The following is a 27986-nucleotide window of genomic DNA, read 5'->3' as shown; positions in this document are numbered from 1 at the left end:
ACTCTCAGCAACTTCCAAGTTTGTTTTTAAACAGTCATGACAATGAGAATAATTCCAGGAATGAAAGGGTTAACATTGAAGGAGTGTTTGATGGAGTTTTGAACAAGGATTGGTGCTCTCATTGAAATCTATCGAATATGCAAAGGACTAGAAAGTGTGAATATGTAGAGGATGTTTCCTAAATTGGAGGAGTCATTGACCAGATGGCATAGACTCAGAATAGAATGACATCCATTGAGGGCAGAGGTGAAAAGTAATTTGCTTAGCCAGCGGCTGATGAACCTGTGGAATCATTGGAACAGAGTGCAGTGGAGGACAACTCATTGGGTATATTTAAAACAGAGGTAGATAGATACTTGATTGGTTCGAGCATAAACAGTTACAGGGACAAGGCAGGGTTACTTCTGCTTCAGTGTCTTATGGTCATGATCTTATTTTGGCTCACAATGTTCTGCAAATCTTTTAAATTAACCTTCCAAAGTGAATCACCTCACATCTTCTGGGTTGAACTCCATCTGTCAATCCTCAGCCCAGTTCTGCATCCTGTCAACGTCCAATTGCCAACTACGACAAAGCTCCACACTCTCCCCAACTTCACTAATCTTTTCATCATCAACAATCTTACCAGCCCACCCTTTCACTTCCTGATCCAAGTCATTTATAACAATCACAAGGGACAAGGATCCCTGAACAGAACTCTGTGGACCACCAAGGTCACCTACATTCAGGCAGAAAACTCTCCTTCTAAAACAACCTTCAGCATTCCATGGGCAAGTCAATTCTATATATACATGGCCGGGTTTCCTTGGATCCCATACCTCCTGACATTTTAAATGAAACTACCATGGAGAACCTCAACACACACTTTACTAAACTCCATATACATTTTTACTGGAGTTGTTAAAATACATTAGGACAGATAAGTCCCTGGGGCCTGACGGAATATTCCCTAGGCTGCTCCATGAGGCGAGAGAAGAGATTGCTGAGCCTCTGGCTAGGATCTTTATGTCCTCGTTGTCCACGGGAATGGTACCGGAGGACTGGAGGGAGGCGAATGTTGTTCCCTTGTTCAAAAAAGGTAGTAGGGATAGTCCGGGTAATTATAGACCAGTGAGCCTTATGTCTGTGGTGGGAAAGCTGTTGGAAAAGATTCTTAGAGATAGGATCTATAGGCATTCAGAGAATCATGGTCTGATCAGGGACAGTCAGCGTGGCTTTGTGAAGGGCAGATCATGTCTAAGAAGCCTGATAGAGTTCTTTGAGGAGGTGACCAGGCATATAGATGAGGATAGTGCAGTGGATGTGATCTATATGGATTTTAGTAAGGCATTTGACAAGGTTCCACACGGTAGGCTTATTCAGAAAGTTAGAAGGCATGGGATCCAGGGAAGTTTGGCCAGGTGGATTCAGAATTGGCTTGCCTGCAGAAGTCAGAGGGTGGTGGTGGAGGGAGTACATTCAGATTGGAGGATTGTGACTAGTGGTGTCCCACAAGGATCTGTTCTGGGACCTCTACTTTTCGTGATTTTTATTAATGACCTGGATGTGGGGGTAGAAGGGTGGGTTGGCAAGTTTGCAGATGACACAAAGGTTGGTGGTGTTGTAGATAGTGTAGAGGATCGTCAAAGATTGCAGAGAGACATTGATAGGATGCAGAAGTGGGTTGAGAAGTGGCAGATGGAGTTCAACCCGGAGAAGTTTGAGGTGGTACACTTTGGAAGGACAAACTCCAAGGCAGAGTACAAAGTAAATGGCAGGATACTTGGTAGTGTGGAGGAGCAGAGGGATCTCGGGCTACATGTCCACAGATCCCTGAAAGTTGCCTCACAGGTGGATAGGGTAGTTAAGAAAGATAATGGGGTGTTAGCTTTCATAAGTCGAGGGATAGAGTTTAAGAGTCGTGATGTAATGATGCAGCTCTATAAAACTCTGGTTAGGCCACACTTGGAGTACTGTGTCCAGTTCTGGTCACCTCACTATAGGAAGGATGTGGAAGCATTGGAAAGGGTACGGAGGAGATTTACCAGGATGCTGCCTGGTTTAGAGAGTATGCATTATGATCAGAAATTAAGGGAGCTAGGGCTTTACTCTTTGGAGAGAAGGATGATGAGAGGAGACATGATAGATGTGTACAAGATAATAAGAGGAATAGATAGAGTGGATAGCCAGCGCCCCTTCCCCAGGGCACCACTGCTCAATACAAGAGGACATGGCTTCAATGTAAGGGGTGGGAAGTTCAAGGGGGATATTAGAGGAAGGTTTTTTACTTAGAGAGTGGTTGATGTGTGCAATGCACTGCCTGAGTCAGTGGTGGAGGCAGATACACTCGTGAAGTTTAAGAGACTACTAGACAGGTAAATGGAAGAATCTAAGGTGGGGGCTTATATGGGAGGCAGGGTTTGAGGGTCGGCACAACATTGTGGGCCAAAGGGCTTGTACTGTGCTGTACTATTCTATGTTCTATGTTCTATTCTATGAAGTCCATCTACACCACATCCATTACCCTATCTTCAACAATGTGTTTTGTCACATCCTCAAGCAATTCATCCAAGCTCATGAGACTTGACTTGATCCTCACAAAGCCATGCAGACTACCCACAATCAGACCATGCTTCTCCAAATGCTGTCTTCAACACTCATAAATCCTCTCTCCAAGTATCTGAACAACTTGCAGAGTCCTCCTAATATTGAGCAAAGTGCCGGAATGCAGACACAAAAACTGAATTAATGGCACCAAATCAAAATGAATAACTTTGATATAAAGAATTTATTTTTATGAATACTCATTGAAAATTGTAGTTTTTAATTCATTCACTTTTAAACTATCCATTGGAATACAAACTCTGAATGGCTTACACAAGCATTAAAGAACACCCTTTAATCAATATTACATGTTGCATTGAATCCCATTCACTGACATCCTATCAACCCTGTATCCTTTTTGTTGTGATCAAATAACTTTCTAAAACTGGGTGACCCATCAGGAGTCCAATCACAAACAAGAGAAAATCTGGAAATGCTGGAAATCAAAGCAACACATACAAAATGGTGGATGATCTCAGTAGACCAGGCAGCATCCATCTCTCATTCCCTCCTTCTATACAACTCTCCCTCCCTCTCTCTCTCTCTCTCTCTCTCTCTCTCTCTCCCTCTCTCCCTCTCTCTCTCTCTGCCTCTCTCTCTCTCTCTGTCTCTTCCCCCCTCTCCCTCTCTCCCTCCCTTCCCCCACTTTCCCACTTTTCATTTGTTTGATTCAATCAGCTTAACCTTAAACTTTCCCAAATTTCTGCAAAACTTTAAAGCAACACATCAGCTTTGATTTCAATGGAAAGCAAACAAACTTAGACAATGCAATGGGGATGGATTCATTGTTACCCATTTAAACAATCAGCCTCAATCAATGTTTCCTTCCCCCAGGTTTTAGTTTATAAATCTGTGAAGTGACTCAGCCAACTGACATGGAACAATTTGAGAGGCAGTTGTTGTTCTGACTGCCACAGAAAGAAAGCTCCAGAGATATTGTCCCTTTAACAGCCAAGTGTCTTAAAGTACAATTGGCTCGAACAGAAACTGCGATATATGAGTAGAAAGACAGGTGTAAATGTCTTGTCTCAATTCTGGGCCATCCCCCTCCTTAAAATAACATCTCATTTCCTGTTGTTGCCACAGATGTTCGTTAATTTCGCAACCCGAACAACACAAAAGTTCCTTTTTCAATTTTTGTTTTTAAATTGGAAAATTTAAATTATTTGCTTCTCCTATTTTAACACTGCTCAATAATGGCCAATTTCTCATGGAGTTTTTTCTCACTGGATTCATGTCTTGTCCTTCTCCATGCATAATTTAATCCAAATTGATTAAGTTGATTTGTATTCTGTCAATTGATTGGTGCAGGACCAACTCTCTGCAGCGATGCCTTAAAAATTTTTTCCTGTACTATAATGAGTGCAGTTGACTCCCTCTAATGTCCTTATTTTATTTGAAGTAGTCAATAATCTCATGATAAATTTTGTCTATAGATGGAATATGAGCATATTAGTATTCTACTGTTCATTGATAACAAGTTTGAATGTGATAGTCAATGGCATCAATACATCAGTATCATTGACAATGACATTCCCAAGACTGTAAGTAGCTTAATTCACAGCTGAAATACTGGAAATAAACAGACAGTAATTTTGTATAAAGTATAATCGAAATATTCACTGGTATTTTTGCATCATGTTTCTGTTTTAAATATTTCGCAGACAGCACTCTGATGTGAAGGGTATTTTTCAGCTGTTCTACTGGTGTCACTAATGGGACTTCTCATGTGTGTCATTCTACTCGGGTTTGAAAGGATTCGATACATTGCCAGAGTCACAGGGTTAGGGTATTGGATCCCACTGTAGTGTAACAAAGGGAACTGTTCACTGAAATTGGGAGCTCCCATTTAATCCCAGTGACTCTACAGAACTAAATCAAATGATAATATTGTACTCGGAAATATAGACAATTATCTACCTTATTAATGATTTCAAATCAAGGGGAATTTTACTTGGAAAGGAGTTGCCAGGTTTGAGTTTACTCTCAGGGTCAGTTGTTGACATTAGAGTTACCTAAATAATTCACTGTCACAGAATGATTACCTGAGGAAATGAAGCCATTTGGCCTGTTGACCTCAGACCAGCTTGATGTAAGAACTCTCCAGCAAATCCAATCCATCTGCCCTCTTTTCATAACCCTCCTTTCATAACCCTCCAAATATAGACAATTATCTTGTTCCCCTCTAAGCTTTCCAAGTGAATCTTTCTGCCACCCCTGTCAGTGCATTCTCTTATTACTCACTGTGTGAGGAAGATTATCTTCATGTCACTTTTGCCGTTTCCTGTCATTTCATATCCCCTAGTTCTTGAAACTCTTCTGATGAGAACAATCTCTCCCCTTCTATTCTATTTGTCATACTGTTATTTTAATTTCTACTATCATTTATTACCAGCCTTGCTTATACATCCATACTTCTAAAGCTCCAGTTTAGTGATTCATTCAGTTTAGTGATTCATTCATTTCTCCATCAGGCCTTAATTGTCTGAACTGTCCCTGGGAAAGTGGTGATAAGTTGCCTTGTTGAACTTCTGTTGTGCCTCTATTGAAGGTACTCCCATGGTGGTGTTGGATGAGGAGACCTAGTGACAATGAAGGTCCATCAATATATTTTCATGTCAGGATGGTGGGTGACTTGGAAGTAAACCTGCATGTGCTTGTATACTTGGGCACATTCTGCCCTTGTTATCTTGGTAGTAGACTCACAAATTTGGCAAATGATGTTGGAGTAACCTGGGAATGTAACAACAGGACATTTTGTAAATCGAGCAAACTGCATCCATTGTACGCCAGTGGAGGAGGGAATAAATGTTTCTTCTGAAAAGTGGAGTGCCAATCAATTGGTCTCCCTTATCTTGTACAGCGTTGAGGTTTCGGAATGTTGTTGGAGCTTTACTCATCTCCACAAGAGGAGAATATTGCATCCTGCTCTTGTCTTAGACCTTAGAAATGATGAAAAGGCTTTGTTAAAGCAGGTGAATCAGTCTTTGATTTGCTCTTGTAACAACAATATTCATATAGCTGATTCTTTTGAATTGATAATCAATGGTGATCCCAAGACAGTGGGTGCAGTTGGCTCAGAGATGTTTATGGCAATAAATGCTGAGGGTAGGATGTCATACACACATTTGTTGGACACGATCCCAGTCCAGCACTTCTGTGATGTGAATATTACTTGTCATTTATCAGCCCATGCCAGATTGCTGTGTGAACTTTCACTCTCTGAGTGAATCTAATCCTTGCTCGGATTCCCTCTAAGTATCTTACCTCTTACCTTATTCTAATGTCTTCTCATTTAGGCACTCATTCAATTGGAAAAATATTTTTAATATCCATCCATCTATCCTACTGATAATTATGTACACCTCTGCTGGTTAAGACTTCAGTCTCTCCGAATCCACGTTTTAAAAAAACTATTTAAAGCTATAAATAAAATTATGTGGATTCCAATTAAGTAGCCCATCAGTTAATTAGGGCAACTGCTTATTTGGGACGACTTTTAAAGAACATAAACCAAATGAAAAAAATAGCCTAGATTCCCTTTGCTTAGCTGGGACACTATTTAAATTAATTGGGACAGTACACTGTGTTGAACGATTTTTAACTAGCGTCAGTCACGTACATGTCTTGTCGCCATTAAGCACTAAATTGTGCTGAGAGTGAGCAGTTTTTAAAGTGTCACTTGCCTGTGTTTACGTTCAAAATACAGTGATTTTTGTATTGATAGTTGGCAAGTAGTAAGCAGTAAAGCAATCCATTACTGTTTTGCTTACTTAGCTTAGAGGTGCCAAATACAGCCAGGAGTGACAAAGAAACAATGTCACTACTTAAACAAGTTAGGACCTACAAAGAATGTGAAGGTATCAACAGATATCTTGAATGTTACAATGAAAATGAAAATTTGGAGGATGCAACCATTAAAGCATTGTTTGAAGGCAGTCCATTATCTGTATGAGGTGTCAGTGCTGATTTTGCTCATTTATAGTCAATCAAAAGAACATGGCAGCATACACTGGATTATTTCCTCCATCAATAACTATTAGAAACTAATACACAGTTTAATACGGCTGAAGTAGTTTTGGTTGTCTATAAATTTGTTCTGCATTTCATTTAAGTACATTACCTGTTATACAAATAAACCATATTTGAATTTTTAATCCTTTTTAACTATTTCCATGAAACATCGAGTAATTGGGGTAGCTGTTTAATTGGGCCAGTATGTAATGTTCCTGATGCATCCCAATTAACTGGGACCCACTGTATTTCTTTATTTTCAGTTATTAGAGTAAAAACAATTTTCATTAATAAGTTCAGAGAGACACAAGCGAGGGCAAGAATAGTAGGATCAGGCAGATGAATGCGTGGCTGAGAGACTGGTGCAGGGGGCAGGGCTACAAATTCTTGGATCATTGGGCTCTCTTCTGGGGGAAGTATGACCTGTTCAAAATGAACAGGTTACACCTGAACCCGAAGGGGACCAATATTCTGGCGGGAAGTTTTAATAGAGCTATTAGGGAGGGTTTAAACTAATTTGGCAGGGAGATGGGAACCAGAATGGTAGAGTGGAGGAAGGGGAAAACAGAATAAATCTAAGATAGTGAGCAGTAAAGATGTCAGGAAAGACAGGCAGGTGATGGGGCAAATTTTGTAGCCATTGGAATGAGTTGCAGTGAAATCAAAGCGAAAAGTACCAAATACTGGTCTTAAGGTGTTATACTTAAATGCACGCAGTATAAGGAAGAAGGTGGATGATCTTGTCGTACAGCTACAGACTAGCAGGTATGATATTGTGATCATCACTGAGACGTGGCTAAGGGATGCATGTCTCTGGGAGCTGAACATCTAAGGATACACAATGTATCGGGAGGATTGGAAGGTAGGCAGAGGGGGTGGCATGGCTTTATTGGTAAGAAATGATATAAAATTATTAGAAAGGGGTTACGTAGAAACAGAAGGTGCAGAATCTTTATGGGTTGAGCTAAGAAATCACAGGGGTAAAAGGACCCTGATGACAGTTATATATAGACCTCCAAACAGCTGCAGTGATGTGGACTACAAATTACAACAGGAAATAGAAAAGGCTTGACAGAAGAGAAGTGTTATGATAATTGTGGGGGATTTTAATATGCGAGTGGATTGCAAAATTCAGGTCGGCACTGGATCTCAAGACAGAGAATTTGTAGAATGTCTGCGAGATGGCTTTTTAGAACAACTTGCTGTTGAGCCCACTAGGGGATTGGCTGTACTGGATTGGGCATTGTGTAATGAACTGGAGGTGATTAGAGAGATTGAGGTGAAGGAACCCTTAGGAGACAGTAATTATAACATGATTGAGCTCACTGTGAAATTTGAAAAAGAAAAGCCGAAATCCAATGTGTCGGTATTTTAGTGGAGTAAAGGAAATTATATTGGCATGAGAGAGGAACTGGCAAAAGTTGACTGGAAAGGGACACTGGCGGGAAGGACGGCAGAGCAGCAGTGGCTGGAGTTTATGTGAGAAGTGAGGAAGGTGCAAGACAGGTATATTCCAAAAAAGAAGAAATTTTCGAATGGAAGAAGGATGCAACCGTGGCTGACGAGACAAGTCAAAGCCAAAGTTAAAGCAAAGGAGAGGCCATAAGAGGAAGCAAAAATTAGTGGGAAGACAGAGGATTGGGAAGTTTTTAAAAGCTTACTAAAGGAAACTAAGAAGGTCATTAAGAGGGAAAAGATGAACTATGAAAGGAAGCTAGCTAATAATATCAATACGGATACTAAAAGCTTTTTCAAGTATATAAAGAGTAAAAGACAGGTGAGAGTAGATATAGGACCGATAGAAAATGATGCTGGAGAAATTGTAATGGGAGATAAGGAGATGGAGGAGGAACTGGATGAGTAATTTGGATCAGTCTTCACTGAGGAGGACATCAACAGTATACCGGACACTCAAGGGTGGCAGGGAAGAGAAGTGTGCACTGTTGCAATTATAACAGAGAAAGTACTCAGGAAGCTGAATAGTCTAAAGGTAGATAAATCTCCTGGACCAAGTGGAATGCACCCTTGTGTTCTGAAGGAAGTAGCTGTGGAGATTGCGGAGGCATTAGCGATGATCTTTCAAAAGTCGATAGATTCTGGCATGGTTCCGGAGGACTGGAATATTGCAATGTCACTCTGCTATTTAAGAAGGGGGCAAGGAAGCAAAAAGGAAATTATAGACCTGTTAGCTTGACATCGGTGGTTGGGAAGTTGTTGGGGTTGATGGTCAAGGACGAGGTTACAGAGTACTTGGAGGCATATGACAAGATAGGCAGAACTCAGCATGGTTTCCTTAAAGGAAAATCCTGCCTGACAAGCCTATTACAATTTTTTGAGGAAATTACAAGTAGGCTAGACAAGGGAGATGCAGTGGATGTTGTATATTTGGATTTTCAGAAAGGCCTTTGACAAGGTACCACACATGAGGCTGCTTAACAAGATAAGAGGCCATGGAATTACGGGAAAGTTACATACGTGGATAGAGCATTGGCTGATTGGTAGGAAACAGAGAGTGGGAATAAAGGGATCCTATTCTGGTTGGCTGCGGGTTACCGGTGGTGTTCCACAGGAGTCCGTGTTGTGGCTGCTTCTTTTTACGTTGTACATCAATGATTTGGATGATGGAATAGATGGCTTTGTGGCTAAGTTTGCTGATGATACGAAGATAGGTGGAGAGGCCGGTAGTGCTGAGGAAATGAAGAATCTGCAGAGAGACTTGGATAGATTGGAAGAATGGGCAAAGAAGTGGCAAATGAAATACAATGTTGGAAATTGTATGGTTCTGCACTTTGGCAGAAGAAATAAATGGGCGGACTATTTTTAAATGGGGAGAGAATTCAAAGTTCTGAGATGCAACGGGACTTAGGAGTCCTCGTACAGGATACCCTTAAGGTTAACCTCCAGGTTGAGTCAGTTGTAAAGAAGGCAAATACAATGTTGGCATTCATTTCTAGAGGAATTGAGTATAGGAGCAGGGATGTGATGTTGAGGCTCTACAAGGCGCTGGTAAGACCTCACTTGGAGTACTGTGGGCAGTTTTCGTCTCCTCATTTAAGAAAGGATGTGCTGTCGTTGGAGAGGGTACAGAGAAGATTCACTAGAATGATTCAGGGATTGAGAGGGTTAACATATGAGGAACGTTTGTCCGCTCTTGGACTGTATTGTTTGGAGTTTAGAAGAATGAGAACGGACGTCATAGAAACATTTTGAATGTTGAAAGGCATAGACAGAGTGGATGTGGCAAAGTTGTTTCCCATGATGGGGGAGTCTAGTCCGAGAGGACATGACTTAAGGTTTAAAGGGCGCCCATTCAGAACAGAGATGCGAAGAAATATATTTAGCCAAAGGGTAGTGAATCTATGGAATTTTTTGCCACGGGTGGCAGTGGAGGCCAAGTCATTGGGTGTATTTAAGGCAGAGATTGATAGGTATCTGAGTAGCCAGGGCATCAAAGGTTATGGTGAGAAGGTGGGGGAGAGGGACTAAATGGGAGAATGGATCAGCTCATGACAAAATGGTGGAGCAGACTCGATGGGCCGAATGGCCGACTTCTGCTTCTTTGTCTTACGGTCTTTTGGTCTTATGGACATTAATAGTGCACCACAGATGTTATGCTTCCTGCACATTCGTTCAATTGCATAAGACCATAAGAACAGAAGATACAGAAGCAGAATTAGGCCATTTGGTGCATCAAGTCCACTCCACCATTTCATCGTGGATAATCCAATTTTGCTCTCTCCCCAATCTCCTGCCTTCTCTTCGTATCCTTCATGCCCTCACTAATTACGAATTCACCAACCTATGCCTTAAATATACATAACAACTTGTCCTCCACAGATGCCTGTGGCAAAGAATCCTACAGATTCACCAATCTCTGGCTAAAGAAATTCCTTCCAGTCTCCATGCTAAAAGGACGCCCCTCTATTCTGAGGCTGTGCCCTCTGGTCTTTGACTCTCACATACACTATCAAGGCCTTTCACCATTCAATAGATTTCAATAAGGTCACTCCTCATTCTTCTGAATTCCAGTGAATGCAGGTGCAGAGCCATCAAATGCTCTGCATATGTCCTGACATCATTTTTGTGAACCCCCTTTAATCCTTCTCTAGTTTCAGCACATCCTTTCTAAGATAAGGGGCTCCAAACTGCTCACAATATGCTGTGCGGCCTCACTAGTGCTTTATAAAATATCAAAATTGCATCCCTGCTTTTAGATTGTAGTCCTTTTGAAATGAGTGCTAACATTAATTTGCCTTCCTCACCAAAGATGCAACCTGCAAATTAACCTTTAGGGAATCTTGCTCAATGACCTCCAAGTCGCTTTACAGCTCAGTTTCTTTGTATTTTCTCTCCATTTAGAAAATAGTCAACTGTTTCATTTCTGCTACCAAAGTGCAGGGCCATATAGTTCCTGACACTTTATTCCAACTGCTATTTCTGTACCCATTCTCTGAATCAGTCTAAGTCCTTCTTTAGTTTCTGTACTTGCTCAAATCTACATGTCACTCCTCCTATCTTCATACTGTATGCAAACTTTACAACAACACCATCAATTCCATCATCCAAATCACTGACATATATCGTAAAAAGAATCGGTCCCAACAGAGACCCCTGTGGAGCACCACTAGTCTCCAACCAGCCAGAAAAGGCTCCCTTTAATGCCACTCTTTGCCTCCTGCCAACCAGCCACTGGTTTATTCATGTTAGCATGTTTCCTGTAATAAAATGACATCATATCTTGTTAAGATCCTCATGTGTGGCATTTTGTTTAAGGCGTTCTGAAAATCCAAGCACACAACATCAACTGATTTACCAGTCTCTATCCCACTTGTTATTTCCTCAAAGAATTCCAACAGATTTGTCAGGCAAGAGTTTCCCCTAATTTATCATGTGCCTCCAAGTACCCCAAAACCACTTCCTTATCAATTGTCTCCAACATCTTCCCAACCTCCGAGGCCTATAATTTCTCTTCTTCTGCCTCTCTCCCTCCTTGAAGAGCAGAGTGACATTAGCAATATTCCAGTCTTCCAGAACCATTCCAGAATCTAAATATTCTTGAAAGATTATTACTAATGCCTCCTTTTTCAGAACACTTGAGTGTACACTGTCTAGTCCATTTAATTGTCCCTCCATTTCATTGTCCCCCATTACAACCTCTCCAGCAGTGTCTCCAGTGGTCTGATATCCACAGTCTTTTGCACTTTATGTATCTGAAGAATCATTTGATATCCTCTTTAACATTATTGGCTAGCTTAATTTCATGTTCTACCTTTACCTTCTTCATGATATTTTTAGTTGCCTTCTGCTGATTTTTAAAACTTCCCAATCCTCTAACATCCCACTAACTTTTGCTCTACATTACACCCACTCTTTAGCTTTTATATCAGCTGTTTCCTCTCTTGTTAGCCACATTTGTTTCATCTTTCATTTAGAATATATCTTCCTCTTTGGGATGTATAATTCCTATACCTCCTAAATTCCTTTCAGAAATTACAGCCATTGCTGTTCTGCCATCATCCCTGCCAGTGTTCTTTTTCAATGAATCCTGGTCCACTCCTCTCTCATTCCTCTGTAATTTATTTTACTCAATGGTAATACTGAGATAACTGATATTAGCTTCTCCTTTTCTAACTTTCGGGTGAATTTGATCATATTATGATCTCTTTGACTTCAGGACTGTTTTACCTGAAGCTATCGAATCAATTCTGATTCACTGCACAGCACCCAATCCAGAATAACTGATCCTCCAGCGGGTTTAACCATGAGCTGCTCTAAAATGTCATCTTGTAGGCACTCTAGAAATTCATCCTCCTAGAATAAAGCACCAACATAAATTTCCCAATATACCTGCATATTAAAATTCCCCATGACTATTATTACATTTCCTTTGTTGCATGCATTTTCTATCTCCCACTAAAGTTTGTAAGCCACATTGTTACTATTCTTTGGGGTTTTGGATAAAATTCCCATCAGAGTCTTTTAACACTTACAGTTCCTTAGCTCTATCCACATTGATTCAATACCTTCCCACCCCATGTCACCTCTTTCTGATGATTTGAATTCATTTTTTAACCAACAGATCAACACCTCCCACTTTTCCTTCCAGCCTTCCCTTTTGATATAATCTGTATCCTTGGTCATTAAGCTCCCAGATGTGATGTTTTCTCAGCCACAATTCAGTGATGCTTGCAACATCGTCCCTGCCAATCTGCAACTGTGCTGCAAGTTTACCTATCTTATTCTGCATTCAAATACAACATCTTCAGTCCTGTATTCACCCTTTCTGATTTTGTCTGCCCTTTTTGTTGCAACTCATTCTCTTGACGGCAATTTTGCCCCATCAACATCCCCTCGTAACCTATCATGCCCTCTATTTGTAAACCTGTTACCTCATCTCCAGCACTATTATCCATCTTTTAATTGTCCATCCATTGGTAGCTCTGGCATTGAAATAGATGCAGCTCAGGACACGAGTTGCACCATGCTCAACATTTTGATTCCAAACTTTGTCTGAGGTCTTACCAATATCTGCCTCCACAACCTATCCACTTACAGTTCTGGCACTCTGGTTCCCATCCCACTGGCCTAATTTCTGACTGCATTCAGTCATAAAGCATGGAGAGAGACTCTTCAGCGGACTGTGCCTGTGCCCTCCATCAGACTCCGATTTACACCAACCCTTTTCATTCTCCTCACATTCCCTTCAAATCCTGACACTCTTCTGCAAACCTGGGCCAATTTACACTGGCCAAGTGCACCAGAAAGCCAAACATCATGGAAATGTGTGTAGAAAATGGTACCCATTCATTTTCCCCATCCAGGACTTCCCAGAGAAATCACTGAACAGGGTTTAGTGACTGAGACACCATAGAGATAACATACCTGCCCTGAATCATGTCTGCCACAGTAAACTCAAGTTATTGCTAACTTTGAGAATCTTCTCTCTTGTTCCTCTGCAGACCATTCTACTCTCCCCCTGCACAATGGACCAGCTTGCACAACGAACACAATGGACAATACGTTCATCCTCCAGCCCAGGAGAAGACTCCCAATCAGTACTCTGAATATCATACAGTCAGGGAGCAGTGTGTCCTCAGGGGCTCCTGGCCAATCTGTCTGTTCTTCTGTCTGTTTGGCGATCACCCAGTCTCCCACTATTTTCATTAACTTTAGCTGCAGGATGAGCACCTCCAGCAACCTCTTTACGATAGGATCTTTTAAGAGACTTTTGGATAGTTACCAGATGCTTAGAAAATTAGAGGGCTATGGGCAAATCTAGTAATTTCAAAGGTAGGGGCATGTTCAGCACAACTTTGTGGGCCGAAGGGCATGTATTGTGCCGTAGGTTTTCTATGTTTCTATGTAACCTGCTGCACACAAAACATTCAACCTTGGGCAAGGACTGTTGTTGCTCGAACACTAAACTCCAGAGACCCAGCTGCTCCAGCTGGCAACAACTCCTGTTCCTTTTATCAGACTAGCTCAAGGATCAGGTGAAGACTACACTGAAAACAAAATCACTGTGCAACGACTTGTTGCCTGAATCCACCCCACCTCCCCAACTCCACCCACTCAAGAATGTTATTGATTCCCTTGGATATTTGTTGAGCACATGTGCGCGTGGAAACTCACTGGGACCCGTCACCCGAATGTATGAAGTGGGATTGGAGGCTGACATGGACGGGTAATGATTTATTTATTTAGTCATTTCGAGAGACAAAGGAACAAGCCCTTCTGGCCCAACCAACCTATTTAACACTATCCTAATCAAAGGAATATTTACAATGACCAGTTAATTTACTAACCTTTGTGTGTCCTTGGAATGTGGGAGGAAACCGGAGCACCTGAAGGAAACGTCCACACTCACGAAGAGAACGTAGAAACTCCTTTCAGCCAGTGGCAGAATTAAATGTTTTACACAAGATCGCCCCAAATTTTAATTGCGTCGTGCGAATCCCTACGCTACCATAGTGCCTATGATGAGGGGCTCCCTCTCCCAAAGGGTTATAACTCTGCCTGTGTTTCGGGTCACTGTGTGTGTGTAGTAATACCGGAGGATCCATCGTGGAGTTGTTCCCGCTGTCTGCTTGTACCAAAGTACACAATAGCTTTCTGCACTTTACTGTTCGTCAGAGCAGATTTCATCCCCACATTCAGACAGACTTCAAACCCCCTAACAGTCAGGGTGGATTTGAACTCAACATCTGAATGACTCGTGTGGAAACAGGAAGTCTGTACTGTCTGCTCCGTTGTACCTGGTTGTGTGAGGGATGGTAAGTGGCAAGAACTGAATCAGGGAAATAAGGAGGAAAGATTATCTTTTATTTCAAAACCAGGGAAGAAACTGTGCAAACATTCACAATTATGATTGTGATATTCAGTGAGGTAAACTTTAAAAAGCACACGCAAATATGGCACGGTATCCACTCACGTGTCTCCCTATGGCGATTCCCCTTTCATTGATCAGGAGATCAGCCTATGTATTTTTAAGTTTGGCTGCACCGACTACAATGCACGTACTGCTGGACTTCCCCGTTCGGCAGCATTCGTCAGTCTTCCACTGAGCTTCCAGCAGCACTTCCTGTGTGTGTCGGCAGCTTATAGATCAGAGGGTTGTCTGTTACACATTTACTGGGAACAAAGAGGACAGAGACCCTTGTATCTGGCTCCTTCTGTGCAAGTTTGGGAGATATCAGGCACAGAGCAAACTGTTCGTCCACTTTTGTTTTATCAACGGATCTACTCTTTGCCGCCAGTGACACAACCACATCCTGATGGTGTGAGACGGTGAATAGGAAGGTTTCAAATCCTTTGCTCTAGTTAATCAGAAACAAGGGAAAATCTGCAGATGCTGGAAATCCGAGCACCACACACAAAATACTGGAGGAACTCATCTGGAAAGGCAGCATCTTGGGAAAGAGTGAATAGAGATTGAAAGCATAGATCCGGCTTAGGATAAAGAAGCGCACAAATATTACCAAAGGGATTCGGCCCGAAACGGCGATGGTACTCTTTTCCTAGATGTTGCCTGGCCTGCTGAGTTCCTCTAGAATTTAGTGTGTGTTGCTCTGGTTGGTCAGTGTGAGTCTCCCTGATTTGCATGGGTTTCCTCCCCGGTATGAATGGCTCTATAACTGGGTACATCGGAGACGGCGGCCACAGTCTGTCACAGATCCATCGGCTGAAGGGACGTAGGAAGCTGACGGACAGCAATGATACGGACGTTGTGCTTTTTCTGGTCTCTGGCAATGTGGCTGGGCTGTAAGTACAGGCGGTATGGCTGCTCCGTCAGCGGTTGTTGATGTGGGCTTTAGGGGTCACGTTAAAGAGTCAATGGTTAAAGTTGTATTCCTGTTTTTACAGCTGGAGAATCCCAGTCTCCGACTCAGCCTCCGACTGTGTCGCTGAGTCCAGGAGGCACGGCCACGTTGGAATGTAACATCGGAACAAAGGCTAGCTATCCTGTTAGCTGGCACAAGCAGACACCGGGAACAGTTCCACAATGGATCCTGTACTATTATCACTCGGACAGCTCCCCGACCTACGGGCCTGGGTTTAGCAGCGACCGTTTCACGTCGACAGTCAACAGCGCCGGTACCGTTTACCAGTTAATCATAAAAAAAGTGGAGCTGAACGACGCAGCCGTCTATTACTGCGGAAAGTGGGATACAACGGGCAGCTATTACTTGTTCGGCCCAGCGACCAAGCTCTTTGTTACAGGTAAGTGTCTGGGAAAACCCTCTAGCTGCATGAATATGGTCACCTGGTAATTAATAATTTATACATTATTATTTCTTGGCGAATTTGATAATGAAAACGCCGATTTACCATCCAGTCGTGCCACGTATCGTTTCTGAAATTGAACGCCCAACTCAATATTTGCGCGAGTCCAATCCTATCAGTTTGGCCGCTTTTGCTTTGGTTTGTTGGAAGCCAGCATGAGGAGTTCCAGCTTCTCGGAATGCGGCCCGAGGTATCACCAGGGACATGATGTAGCCCACGGTTATCAAGGCAACAGAACTAAAAGTTGAAAGTTATTGTATGAGGATGCTCTAGCGAAACCTCCCTCGTACTTTCACTGAACTTCCATTTTTCCGGGTCCGGGTAGAACAGTCCTACAGACACCCTCCAATTGCCTCCTCTCTCCTTCAACCTTTTCACTTGAGCACTGCTCCTTTTGGTGCGTGTCCGCTCAGTGATTCCGGTCGCTACACAGACTAAGGCCAGAGCTTCGGGTCTGGGGAGAATCCCACCTTCCTTCACCCACAGTAAATGCTTCCGCATCGTCACAGTGTGACTTCCCTAAACCAGCTCTGTGAAACTCCGGACCACGCACATGTTGCCCTGCACTCTGGGTAAGCGCAGAAATGGGTTTACTCCCATTACAGCTCTGGGTGACACGGGTGGGAGGCGGCGCGTTGGTGTTGAGTGGATGGAGCAAAGGGAAGGAACGTGCATTGTTGGCACAGGCTAAGGTAGGTCCCAAGAGCTGGAGGTGATGTCACCGAGCTGGTGATGCTGTAATCCAGCTACTCTACAGGAAAATCCTCAAATGGCGATTTGACCGCAAATGTCCAGTTCTTCAGTATTGACTAAAATGCACTGCCCTCCATCGGCACTGACGCGCACCCCAGCGAAACCCTGGGCCCCATTCTTGAAAGCTGGAACTTCACATTCGCGCTTCCAGCCAACTGTGAAATATCGCGAGATATTCAGTGACCTGAAACTTGTCTCCTCTTGTTCCCGATCCAGATCAGCAGCTCCCCCGACCCTTCAGTAAAACTGCTTGGGCCGCCTTCCGAGGAGATCTCCGCTAAAGGAACCGGCACCTTAGTTTGCCTGGTCAGTAAGCTGTCGGTGGGCTTTCCTATCGTCAGCTGGACAGTGGACGGGAGTCTGACCAGCCGTGAGGTGAAAACCAGCGCGGTGAGGCGGGACACGGACAGCACTTTCAGTCTCAGCAGCTACCTGACGGTGCCCGGCACAGACTGGAGCAGTGGGAAGAGGTACTCCTGCGTGGTTAACCAAGGAGCAGCTTCGTCAACATCCGCAACAGTCACACAGTCCAGCTGCTAAACAGAACGCGGTTTCGTACTTGTTTGCTCCGAACAACAGGAGATTTTTTTTTTGCATTTTCACCCCCTCTATCACTCCCTTCACTGTACTCCGAACTCTGATCAGAGCTCTGTGGTTTCCATTGTGTTGTTAGAATATTTGCACCCGAGACTGATTTTGTTCTGTTTCATTCGCCGAGAAGTTACGTAGGGTAAAAATGTCCTGTTTCTTGTCATCATTAGAAATATCAGCTGGTGAATTGTTTTTATCTGTGACCTGGGATGGATCTAATTAAAGTTATTAATCTATGTGCTAATGATTTCTCATCAGTATCAGACTGACAGCTGGTAACTGCCACAAACTGCTAATAAATCTGTTCAGTGCAGGAATGATTTCCGTGTGTGAGTCTTGTTCTCTTGTATGCACTTCCCATTCTCATTCGGGTGGGAGGAGGGAGGTAACTCGCGCGGGCGAGACGGCGCCGACCAATGTCGCCCGGGAGTTCAAATAAGGTGAAAAATCCTGCAGTCTTGCAGTTGGTGGCGGAGGGAAAGTGGGGCGGTGGAGAGAGGAAGAGGCAGAGAGACAGACAAACAGACAGACCTGGGGTGGACAGAATTGATGAGGTGAGAAAAAGATACCCATAAGCGAAGAAGTGCATGCGGTTGGAGTATGATCTTGAACCGCCTATATACAGGGAATAGTTATTATACGACTCCAATATGCGTCAAGCACACTGTGCAAATGTTTAAATCGTTGCTGCCGTGGCGGGGTTTTGATGGAATCAATCTGCCGTGTCTGAGCAGGCCGGTTTCTTCCTAATATGGGCAGCTAGTTTCACCTGAAAGCTCTCCTTTTGACCCTGTGCTGAAAAGATGTTCCTGTGGCTGAGCGAAATGCACCGACTTTCCACTCCTGTAACGCCTCCATGGACGCTCCCAGACAGGTCAGGGAAAGGAGGATTGGACATGGTGCCAATTGCTGTCAGCGGCCTATGCCCCAGTAAGTTTCCACTTAAGTAGGCCGGCTTTCCGGGGCGTACAGGGTTGGAAACTTCCGTAAACCAGATATCGTGTTTCCTAATACGGCAATCCCCATATATAATCGGTGGTGTGAGGTCGGGGAGGGAGGGTGTCACTGGGACGGGAGGTTCGATAGTTTCCGTACATCCACCCACGGGCATGCTACATGTTGACACCCTCCAAGTCCTCACTTATTGTTTCTACAATGTACCACTTCCGCTTTATAATTGAGATTTGCCTTTCCCTCGACGCTTTGTTAGCGGAGACCTTGGTGAGCACCCACGTCATCATCTGGAGGTCGGGTCTCATAACGCCCTCGATAACAGAGGAATGTGTTTATTTGATCCATATGCACAAAGGTGGGAGGAACTCCAGCAGGCCAGACAGCATGAATATGAAAAAGAATTATCAGTCGATGTTTCCGGCCGGACACTTCATCAGAACTGGAAAGGAAGGGGGAAAACATCAGTACATAAAGATGGTGGGGATTGAGGGTAAAGAAAAGTGTTATCCCGTGCATACACGACTCCACTGAGAGAGACCAACGTCAATCTATCTCAGCCGAATGTACTCAGTGCGGTAGTCTCCATATAGGGTGGAGAATACCAATGATTCAGCCCCTGAGAATGAAAAACCTTCCCCAGCTCCGACATTACTAATTACTCTGAAACTGCGTCCCTCAGGAGGAAATGTAACCCAGATCTTGTCAGCATCTGTCCCCCCCTGCTCCTATATTATCTGCTCTTTTAAAATATCCAGGTTCCTTGCTTCCACCACGAAGTCAACGGATCCAGGGAAGTTTGGCCAGGTGGATTCAGAGTTGTCTTGCCTGAAGAAGGCAGAGGGTCGTGGTGTAGGGGGTACATTCGGATTGGAGGGTTGTGACTAGTGGTGTCCCACAAGGATCTGTTCTGGGACCTCTACTTTTCGTGATTTTTATTAACGACTTGGATGGTGGGGGAGGGGGGGGTTGGGGGTGGAAATGAGGGTTGGCAAGTTTGCAGATGGCACAAAGGTTGGTGGTGTTGTAGATAGTGTAGATGATTGTCGAAGATTGCAGAGAGACATTGATAGGATGCAGAAGTGGGCTGAGAAGAGGCAGATGGATTTCAACCCGGAGAAGTGTGAGGTGGTACACTTTGGAAGGACAAACTCCAAGGCAGATTACAAAGTAAATGGCAGGATACTTGGTAGTGTGGAGGAGCAGAGGGATCTGGAGGTACATTCAGAACAGAAATGCGAAGAAAGTTTTTTAGTCAGAGGGTGGTGAATCTATGGAATTTGTTGCCACGGGCAGCAGTGGAGGCCAAGTCATTGGGTGTATTTAAGGCAGAGATTGATAGGTATCTGAGTAGCCAGGGCATCAAAGGTTATGGTGAGCAGGCGGGGCAGTGGGACTAAATGGAAGAATGGATCAGCTCATGATAAAATGGCGGAGCAGACTTGATGGGCCGAATGGCCGACTTCTGCTCCTTTGTCTTTCGGTCTTTCGGTCTTTCGGTCTTATGTCCACAGATCCCTGAAAGTGGCCTAACAGGTAGATAGTGTAGTTAAAAATGCTTATGGGGTGTTAGCTTTCATCAGTCGAGGGATAGAGTTTAGGAGTCGCGAGGTAATGATGCAGCTCTATAAATCTCTGGTTAGGCCACACTTGGAGTACTGTGTCCAGTTCTGGTCGCCTCACTGTAGGAAGGATGTGGAAGCATTGGAAAGGGTACAGAGGAGATTTATCAGGATGCTGCCTGGTTTAGAGAGTATGTATTATGATCAGAGAGTAAGGGATCTAGGGCCTTACTCTTTGGAGAGAAGGAGGATGAGAGGAGACGTGATAGAGGTATACAAGGTATTAAGAGGAATAGACAGAGTGGATAGCCAGCGCCTCTTCCCCAGGGCACCACTGCTCAATACAAGAGGACATGGCTTTAAGGTAAGGGGTGGGAAGTTCAAGAGGGATATTAGAGGAAGATTTTTTTACTCAGAGAGTGGTTGGTGCGTGGAATGCACTGCCTGAGTCAGTGGTGAAGGCAGATACACTAGTGAAGTTTAAGAGACTGCTAGAGAGGTATATGAAGGAATTTAAATTGGGGGATTATATGGGTGGCAGGATTTGAGTGTCAGAACAACATTGTGGGCCAAAGGGCCTGTACTGTGCCGTACTATTCTATGTTTTACTATGTTCTATGTTTCATACTGGAATCTTAAATGTAGGTTTTCTTTAATATTTGCGTGGATTTCACGAAACGTTTCCAACATATATCAATATATATACACACACGCTGGAAAAATGCTAGTTTTCCCCCAGCAACACGATAATATAGCAACAACTGAATAGTGAGAAAAGACCTGGCACCAGTGGCACCCTTTGGTCACATATGTTGTGGCTCCAGTCCGTCGATGTAAGCACAATGTTGCCAGTTGAGTGGTGAGCTCCCGTCCATGAAGATAAATGGGAACTGTGATGTTGGTCACCTCTGGGTCATGGTGCATTTCCTAGGAGACAGAGCTCCAGGAAACAATCCCACTTTACCAGAGCTCTTTATATTTAGCAACGAGAGAAGTGCTGTCAGTACCGGCCATTCAGTGGGAATTCACCATTTGAGTATAATCCACATTACACCAGAATTTTACTGTTCACACTCCACCTCGTCTGTACTGACCACTTTACAATTCACACAAATCTTGGTGGCAATATGTTAGGGTAAAAGCTGATAAACTACCCACTAGCACATTCAGTGACACAGCAGAAGCAGCAGCTGCTGGAAATATTGAACAACTCACATAACACCACACCTCCAGAGACATTTATTGACATTTTTAAATGCCCACCAAGTTTCAGTTACCTTGAACAGAAGTTTTCTTATCCTTATACATGCAAAATTGCTATTTCATTTTCTCTGTTCCTATATCCATGCCATGTATGTTCTATTCTAGAACACGTGAGATGTCTTCTTTTATTTATATAAAAACAAGGGTTCTCTTTCATCATTGATGCTGCCCTCACCCACATCTCCTCCATTTCCCACACATCTGCCCTTTTCCCATCTTACAGCCATTGTAACAGGGATAGATCATTCCCTACCAATACATTGGCCTCAATATCCAGCATATAATTCTTCACAAATCTGGCATCTCGTTCGAGATCCCATCACCAGATTCATCTCACTCATTTCCATAAAGATTGCTCCTACATTATTCTCTTGTCCAGTCATCGCTCCCCACTGGTCTTCCACTTCGCACTTATCCCTACCACTGTCACGTGCTACCCCTCCATCATCACCATTCAGGGCCTCAAGCAGTCCTTCAAAGTGAGGGACTGCTTCACCTACAAGTCTGCATGGATCATCCACTGTATTGGTGCTCTCGATGCGGCCTTCTCTATATTGGCGAGAAATACGCTGCGGTCTGCTTCGTCAGTCATCTTCACTCTACTCTCTTGAAAAGCCAGGATCTCTCTGTAGCCATCTATTCGAAACCAGTTTCTCTGCTGCCATGATGATTCTTGCTATCAAGTGGAGGAGCAACGCTTCATATTCCGTCTGGAAAGCCTCCAACATGATAGCATGAATATCAATTTCGCTAACTTCCAGTAGTTTCCAACCCTTCCTTTTCCCTCCCCTTCTCTTTTTGCCGTTCCTGCTCAGATTACATTCTCACTTTTTTTTTTATCTTCACCTTCTCCGCCTCATGACCACCATCTCCTTCTGTGATCCCCCCACCCCATCCCGCTCTTTGTTCCTTGGTTCTCTGTCGTCTCCTATTATATTTCTATTTTTCAGCCATTTGCCTATTCCACCTATCAACTGGTAGCTTCTTGTATCATCTACCCATCCGACTAACCACCTCACCTGGTCTCACTTATCACCTGCCGGCCTGTACTCCCCACAACCTGCCCACCCCAATTTTCTTATTCTGGCTGCTAGAATAAGCGGCCAGTAACACTAACAGTTTATTTCCCTGTGTACATACCGCTTGAGTCAGGACAGCATCTTTGTTTGCTTGTATGCCAGGATGACGGAATATCAATAGACCAGTTCACAGTAGCTAAAAAAAAATGTGAACCCGGAGGTTCATAAAGACATGAAGTGTGAGTTTATTTAAATAAGACTTCTTTTGAAAAAGAAGTGTACTAATTATTTTGTGTATGATCACAGGAAGCATAAAATATGCGTCATTTATTCAGTCGTTTCCCTCTCAGATGGACCTGTAAAACACGAGGTAAACATCTGACAGCTGAGTATACAGAACAACACAACATATAAAACTGGAAATCGCACACTCTCTCGACACTACTTCCTGGAAGTTCAAATGGAATTGCACCAAAATCTGTACATGAAAGAAATTTATCTTTCGGGTTAGCAACAGCAAGTTTTGCTGCCGTTCCATTCAGCACCTTGTTTAGATCCAACAATTGACCCCAGGACACGGCTACACTGTGGTTTCGACACACCGTGATGTCTGACCCAAAATCTGGCTTCATGACAGTTGTTCAAGGGAAAAGCTCCGATTTAACCTTTAGCGCTAATTAAATGATACAGAAAACAGCTTCCAATAACAGCTAAACTCTGTTATATATCACTGTATGGAATAACTTAATATTTCTCACTTTACACATCTGTCCAGAGTTAAACCATGCAGTTTTATTCTTTGCGTGGTCCAACTTTTCCTCATTCCCTGAGGAGTTCAGCACCATCAGCTCCATTGACCAGTGATGACTCTTCCCTGGGGCTTCTCCCATAAGTATTTCCTCCGTGTTGCAGTTACCCACTTGTCTGATATACAATCAAAAGGAGTTTCACATGCGTGTATTTGTTGACTCGGTTCAGCGGGTGACTTGTCAGATTTAGGTTCAGCGCGACAGGTGGGGGTCCCAATCTCTAAGCTATGTTGTTAACTGGTGCAAGCAAACACTGGGAACAACCCCACAATGGATCCTGTACTACGATCACTCGTACAGCGCGTCGGCCTACCGTCTGGGTTTAGCAGCGACCGTTTCACGTCGACATCCAACAGCGGCGGCACCGTTTACCAGTTAATCATAAAAAAACGTGGAGATGAATGACGCTGCCATCTATTACTACGGAAAGCGGGATTCATCGGACAATTATTACTTGTTCGGTGCATGGACCAAACTCTTTGTTACAGGTAAGTGACAGGGAAATCCCTCCTGTAATTAGTAGCTGCCTGAATACGGTCACCTGACATTTGACGATATTTACATTACTATTTCTTGGCTAATTTAAAATGAAAACACAAATTTACCATCCAATCCGTGGTCCGTATCGAATGTATACAGAGATGTGTTCAGTGAGGATAGAGTTGTGTTGTGAACTATTATCGTCTTTAAACAAAAACAACTCTTTTCGCTTGTGTTTTCTCTCTGGTGCCGTATGTTGTGTCCCAGGCATCTGCACTTTAATATTTCGTTTCTGAAATTGACCGCCCAACTCTCTGCGCGGTTGCAGTCGCAGTAGTCTGGCCGATTTTGCTCTGGTTTGTCAGAAGCCTGCGTGAGGAGTTCCAGCTTCCCAAAATGCGGTCCAGGTATCACTTTGTCATGTTGTAGCCGAGGTATCACTGTGGACTTGATGTAGTCCAGCGTTGTCAAGACAACAGAACGACAAGTTTCATGTTGTTGTATAAGGATGCTCCAGTGAAACCTCCGTCGTATTTTCACTGAACTTCCATTTCTCAGCGTCTGTTGAAACACTCTTGGACACACCCAACCAATTATCTAGTCCTCGCCTCCTCTCTCCTGCCATGTTTTCACGAGCGCTGCTCGTTTTGGGGTACGGACCCTCAGTGATTTCGGTCGGTGCACCAACTAAGTCCGGAGTTTCGGGTGTGTGGAGAAATCCACCTTCCTTCTACATCGTCACAGATCACAGGGTGACTTTCCTAAACCAGCTCTTTGAAACTCAGGACCGCGCAGGTTTCGCCGTACGCATTCGGTAAACGCAGGCTATGAGATATTTTCTCGCTACAGCTGTGGGTGTCACAGGTAGGAAGGGGCTCATTAGTGATGAGTGGATGGGTATGTGTCACTGGTAACACAGGTCCGAGTAGATCCCGGGAGCTGCGGTGGTCACTTGCGGGCGATGCTGTAATCCTGCGTCTCAACAGGAAAGTCCTCAAACACGGATTGACCGCAAAGGTCCAGTCTTTCAGTGTTGACTAAAATGCACTGCTCTCCGTGAGCACTGTCCTGTTCCTTAGTGAAACCCTGGGCCCCACTATGGGAAGACGAAACCTTTCATTCGTGCTTCCATCCAGTTGTAAAATGTCGATAAATCATCCTTGATCAGAAACATGTCTCCTCGTGTTCCCGATCCAGATCAGCAGCTCCCGGACTTTTTAATAAAGCTGCTTGAGTCGTCTGCCGAGGAGATCTCCGCTAAGGGAACCGGCACCTTAGTTTGCCTGGTTAGTAAACTGTCGGTGGGCTTCCCTGTCGTCAGCTGGACAGTGGATGGGAGTCCGATCAGCCGTGAGGTGAGAACCAGCGCAGTGAGGCGGGACACAGACAGCACTTTCAGTCTCAGCAGCTACCTGACGTTTCCCGGCACAGACTGGAGCAGTAGCAAAATATACTCCTGCGTGGTTGAACTAGGAGCAGCCTCGGCAACATCCGCACAGACGGACAATCCGACTGTTAAACAGAGCGCGGTTTCGTATTTGTTTGCTCCGAACTGCAGGAGTCAACTGTTTTTCTTGCATTTTTCACCCTCTACCACTCTCTTCACTGCACACCAAACTCTGATCAGCTCTCTGTGGTTACCATTGTGTTGTGAGAATATTTGCACCCGAGGCTGATTTTGTTTCGTTTCACCCACCGGGAAGCTACGTGGGGTAAAAGTGGTCTGTTACTTGTCAGCATTAGAAATATGAACGAGTGAATTGTTTTCTCTGTTTCCAGGGATGGATCTAACTGAAGTTCTTAATGAGTCTATTGATGATTTCTCAGCAGTATCAGACTGACAGATGGCAACCGCCATAAACTACTAATAAAGGTGTTCAGTGCAGGAATGATTTCCATGTATCAGTTTTTTTTCTCTTTTATGCGGTTCCCATTCTCATTTGTGTGGGAGGAGGGAGGAGACTCGCGCGGGTTGAACGGCACCGAACAATGTCGTCCGTGAGTTCAAATAAGGTGAGTAATCCTACAGTCTTGCCGTTGGCGGAGAAGGGAATAAGGGGGCAGTGGAGAGAGGAAGAGAGTGAGAGACACCGACAGAAAAACAGACAGCCCCGGGGGTGGACGGAATTGTTGAGGTGAGAAAAAGAGACTTGTAAGCGAACAGGGTAGGAGGTCGGAGTGGGGAGGATTGGCTCTCCCCCGATGTCCTTGTATCTATTTCCAACTCCAGCGTTAGCCGTGACCCAGCATAAGAAAAGATCCCAACGTACAAAATATTCCCTTGTTTAATACCCTTCAAGTCTCCTTGCCCGAATCATTTCTCGTGGGACAGTACCAGGCTGCTGAATCATTTTGTCTTCACAGCCAAAGGGCGATTCCACCATTATCTACTCTTGGGGATGTAGAATATTACTCACACTCATTTCTCCAAATATTGTTGTGGACAAGCCCCTTTATCCTTTCTCAAATTATTCCCACATTCCAGAGTAACATCTTACAAACCCCCACTGTGTGTTACACATTAAGTGTAGACTAACAAGGAATCAATTTTAACATTTTCCTTACACCCCACCCGTTGATTCCTCTTTGGTAGATTATACAAGAGCAAAATACAGGCCAAATACAGGTAGTACTTATAATATAATCGTTTAAGCAGTAGAATTATCACAATAGACTTCATAAGGGCAGTCGGCTAAATTAGCTGCAGAACATGCACAACAAATAGTGCGACTATAGCAACTTATGATGGGAGGCTAAGCCAAAATTGCATTTGAAAGTTTGTTCCTTAGCTTCCACGAGCGTGTCAGGGCAAGGGGTGTTATCACATTAGAGAATGTCTTCCCCCGCGTGTCCTTTCCAATCACCCAGACGGTACTGTCTATATCTCGATTATAGGAAGACCTATACTGTATTGCTGATGGCAATAGTTCTAGCACTTTCAGTCTACCTGAAGCAGAACAATGCACCGTTATTATCAGGTTTTCAGAGTTTTAAAATTATTCCACTTTTTATTCCTCCTGTTTAAACACATCAGGTATTCTTTCTCTTGCACTCGTAGGAATGATCATTTCCGTTTCCCACCATCTCCCCCTTGCAAAGTCATTAAGTTGGAATATGCTCACATACTTTCCCTCCCGCACATCTGCTCCGTCACCTCCATACAGGGTCCTGGGTCCCACCCTCCGTACCTTTCTCACATTGTCCGCTCTTCTCTCCTGTCAGATTCTTTTTTCCCTATTCCTTGACCTTTCCCATCCGCCTTGTTTCAGCTATCACTTTCTAGCTAGACTCCTTTCCCTCCCCCACCCCCACCCCTTAATTCAGGCATCTCGCTCCTTCTCTCTCAATGCTGAAAAAACAGTATCGGTCCGATTTTTATCATGTTTCCACTTTCCCTCCCCTCTGTATTAGGCCCTTTGGCGCCCGCATCTTCCTCCTGTTCTGAAGTATATTTGTGATCTTGGGGTAAGGACCCGTTGTTCAGGTTGTAGAAGGCTTGGAATAGTGTTATCAGCAAGGAATGGGTTCACGTTAATTGGCGAAGAGTCCATTCATTCTTTTAATGCCTGGGAGTAATAGGATGTGTGAAACACGCAATGAATGCCATTGCTGGCAGACCAGTCTTCCAGTGCTTGCCCTGAAAAATGAGACCAATTGAACGATTGTATTTCTTGCGGGTTCCCATAACAAATGATTAACTTCTGTAATCCATTCAGAGTGAGATCTGTTCCGCCAATATACATGGAATTGCCATTATAATACTAAAATAGGCGACAACCATACTGTGCAAATATTCAAAGAGTAGCTGCCGTGGAGTGGTCCTGCTGGAATCAATCTGCCATATATGGACAGGCCATTCTCCTTCCTAATATGGACAGCTGGTTTCTCCGGAAGGCTTTGCCTTTTGAGCGGTTCCTGTAAAGATGTTCCTGCAGCTGAGTGAAATGCACCAACATTCAACTCTGGGAATTCCGCCGTGGAAGGTCCCAAACAGGGCTGGGAAAGAAGGAAGATTGGACATGGAGATACAACCACTTTCCGGAAGAAAAAAACAGAGCTGTAGAAACGCCTACGGAAGCTCCAAAGACCCTATCCCCGGGGAGAGTAAGGATTTTCCAAGATGCGCTACTACTTGAAAGACTGGCCCGGGATAAAGGACTCTGTCAGTGGCCTTCGCC

General features: G+C 44.0%; 1 protein-coding gene and 1 pseudogene across 1 annotated transcript; both read left to right on the top strand.

The window, feature by feature from the left end:
- The first annotated feature begins 15780 nt into the window (after positions 1-15780).
- LOC140188088 (immunoglobulin lambda-1 light chain-like) lies at positions 15781-18003 on the top strand. Its single transcript, XM_072244037.1, has 3 exons — positions 15781-15858; positions 15961-16321; positions 17355-18003. The coding sequence occupies exons 1-3, from the start codon at positions 15810-15812 to the stop codon at positions 17671-17673; spliced, it is 729 nt and encodes a 242-aa protein (XP_072100138.1). The 5' UTR covers positions 15781-15809; the 3' UTR covers positions 17674-18003.
- Positions 18004-18580: 577 nt separating this feature from the next.
- LOC140188265 (immunoglobulin lambda-1 light chain-like) lies at positions 18581-25603 on the top strand (annotated as a pseudogene).
- Positions 25604-27986: the final 2383 nt, after the last annotated feature.

The sequence above is a fragment of the Mobula birostris genome, chromosome 26 (assembly GCF_030028105.1).
Source record: "Mobula birostris isolate sMobBir1 chromosome 26, sMobBir1.hap1, whole genome shotgun sequence".
Lineage (NCBI taxonomy): Eukaryota > Metazoa > Chordata > Chondrichthyes > Myliobatiformes > Myliobatidae > Mobula > Mobula birostris.
The sequence above is the reverse complement of the archived record's forward strand: the minus strand, read 5'-3'. Positions and strand labels throughout refer to the sequence as shown.

Excerpts from the sequence above, each read along its gene's own strand:
- LOC140188088 (XM_072244037.1), top strand. The coding sequence starts at position 15,810 with ATGATACGGACGTTGTGCTTTTTCTGGTCTCTGGCAATGTGGCTGGGC. Across the intron at positions 15,859-15,960 it reads TCTGGCAATGTGGCTGGGCT|CTGGAGAATCCCAGTCTCCG; the intron begins GTAAGTACAGGC and ends CTGTTTTTACAG. Across the intron at positions 16,322-17,354 it reads AAGCTCTTTGTTACAGGTAA|CAGCTCCCCCGACCCTTCAG; the intron begins GTGTCTGGGAAA and ends GATCCAGATCAG.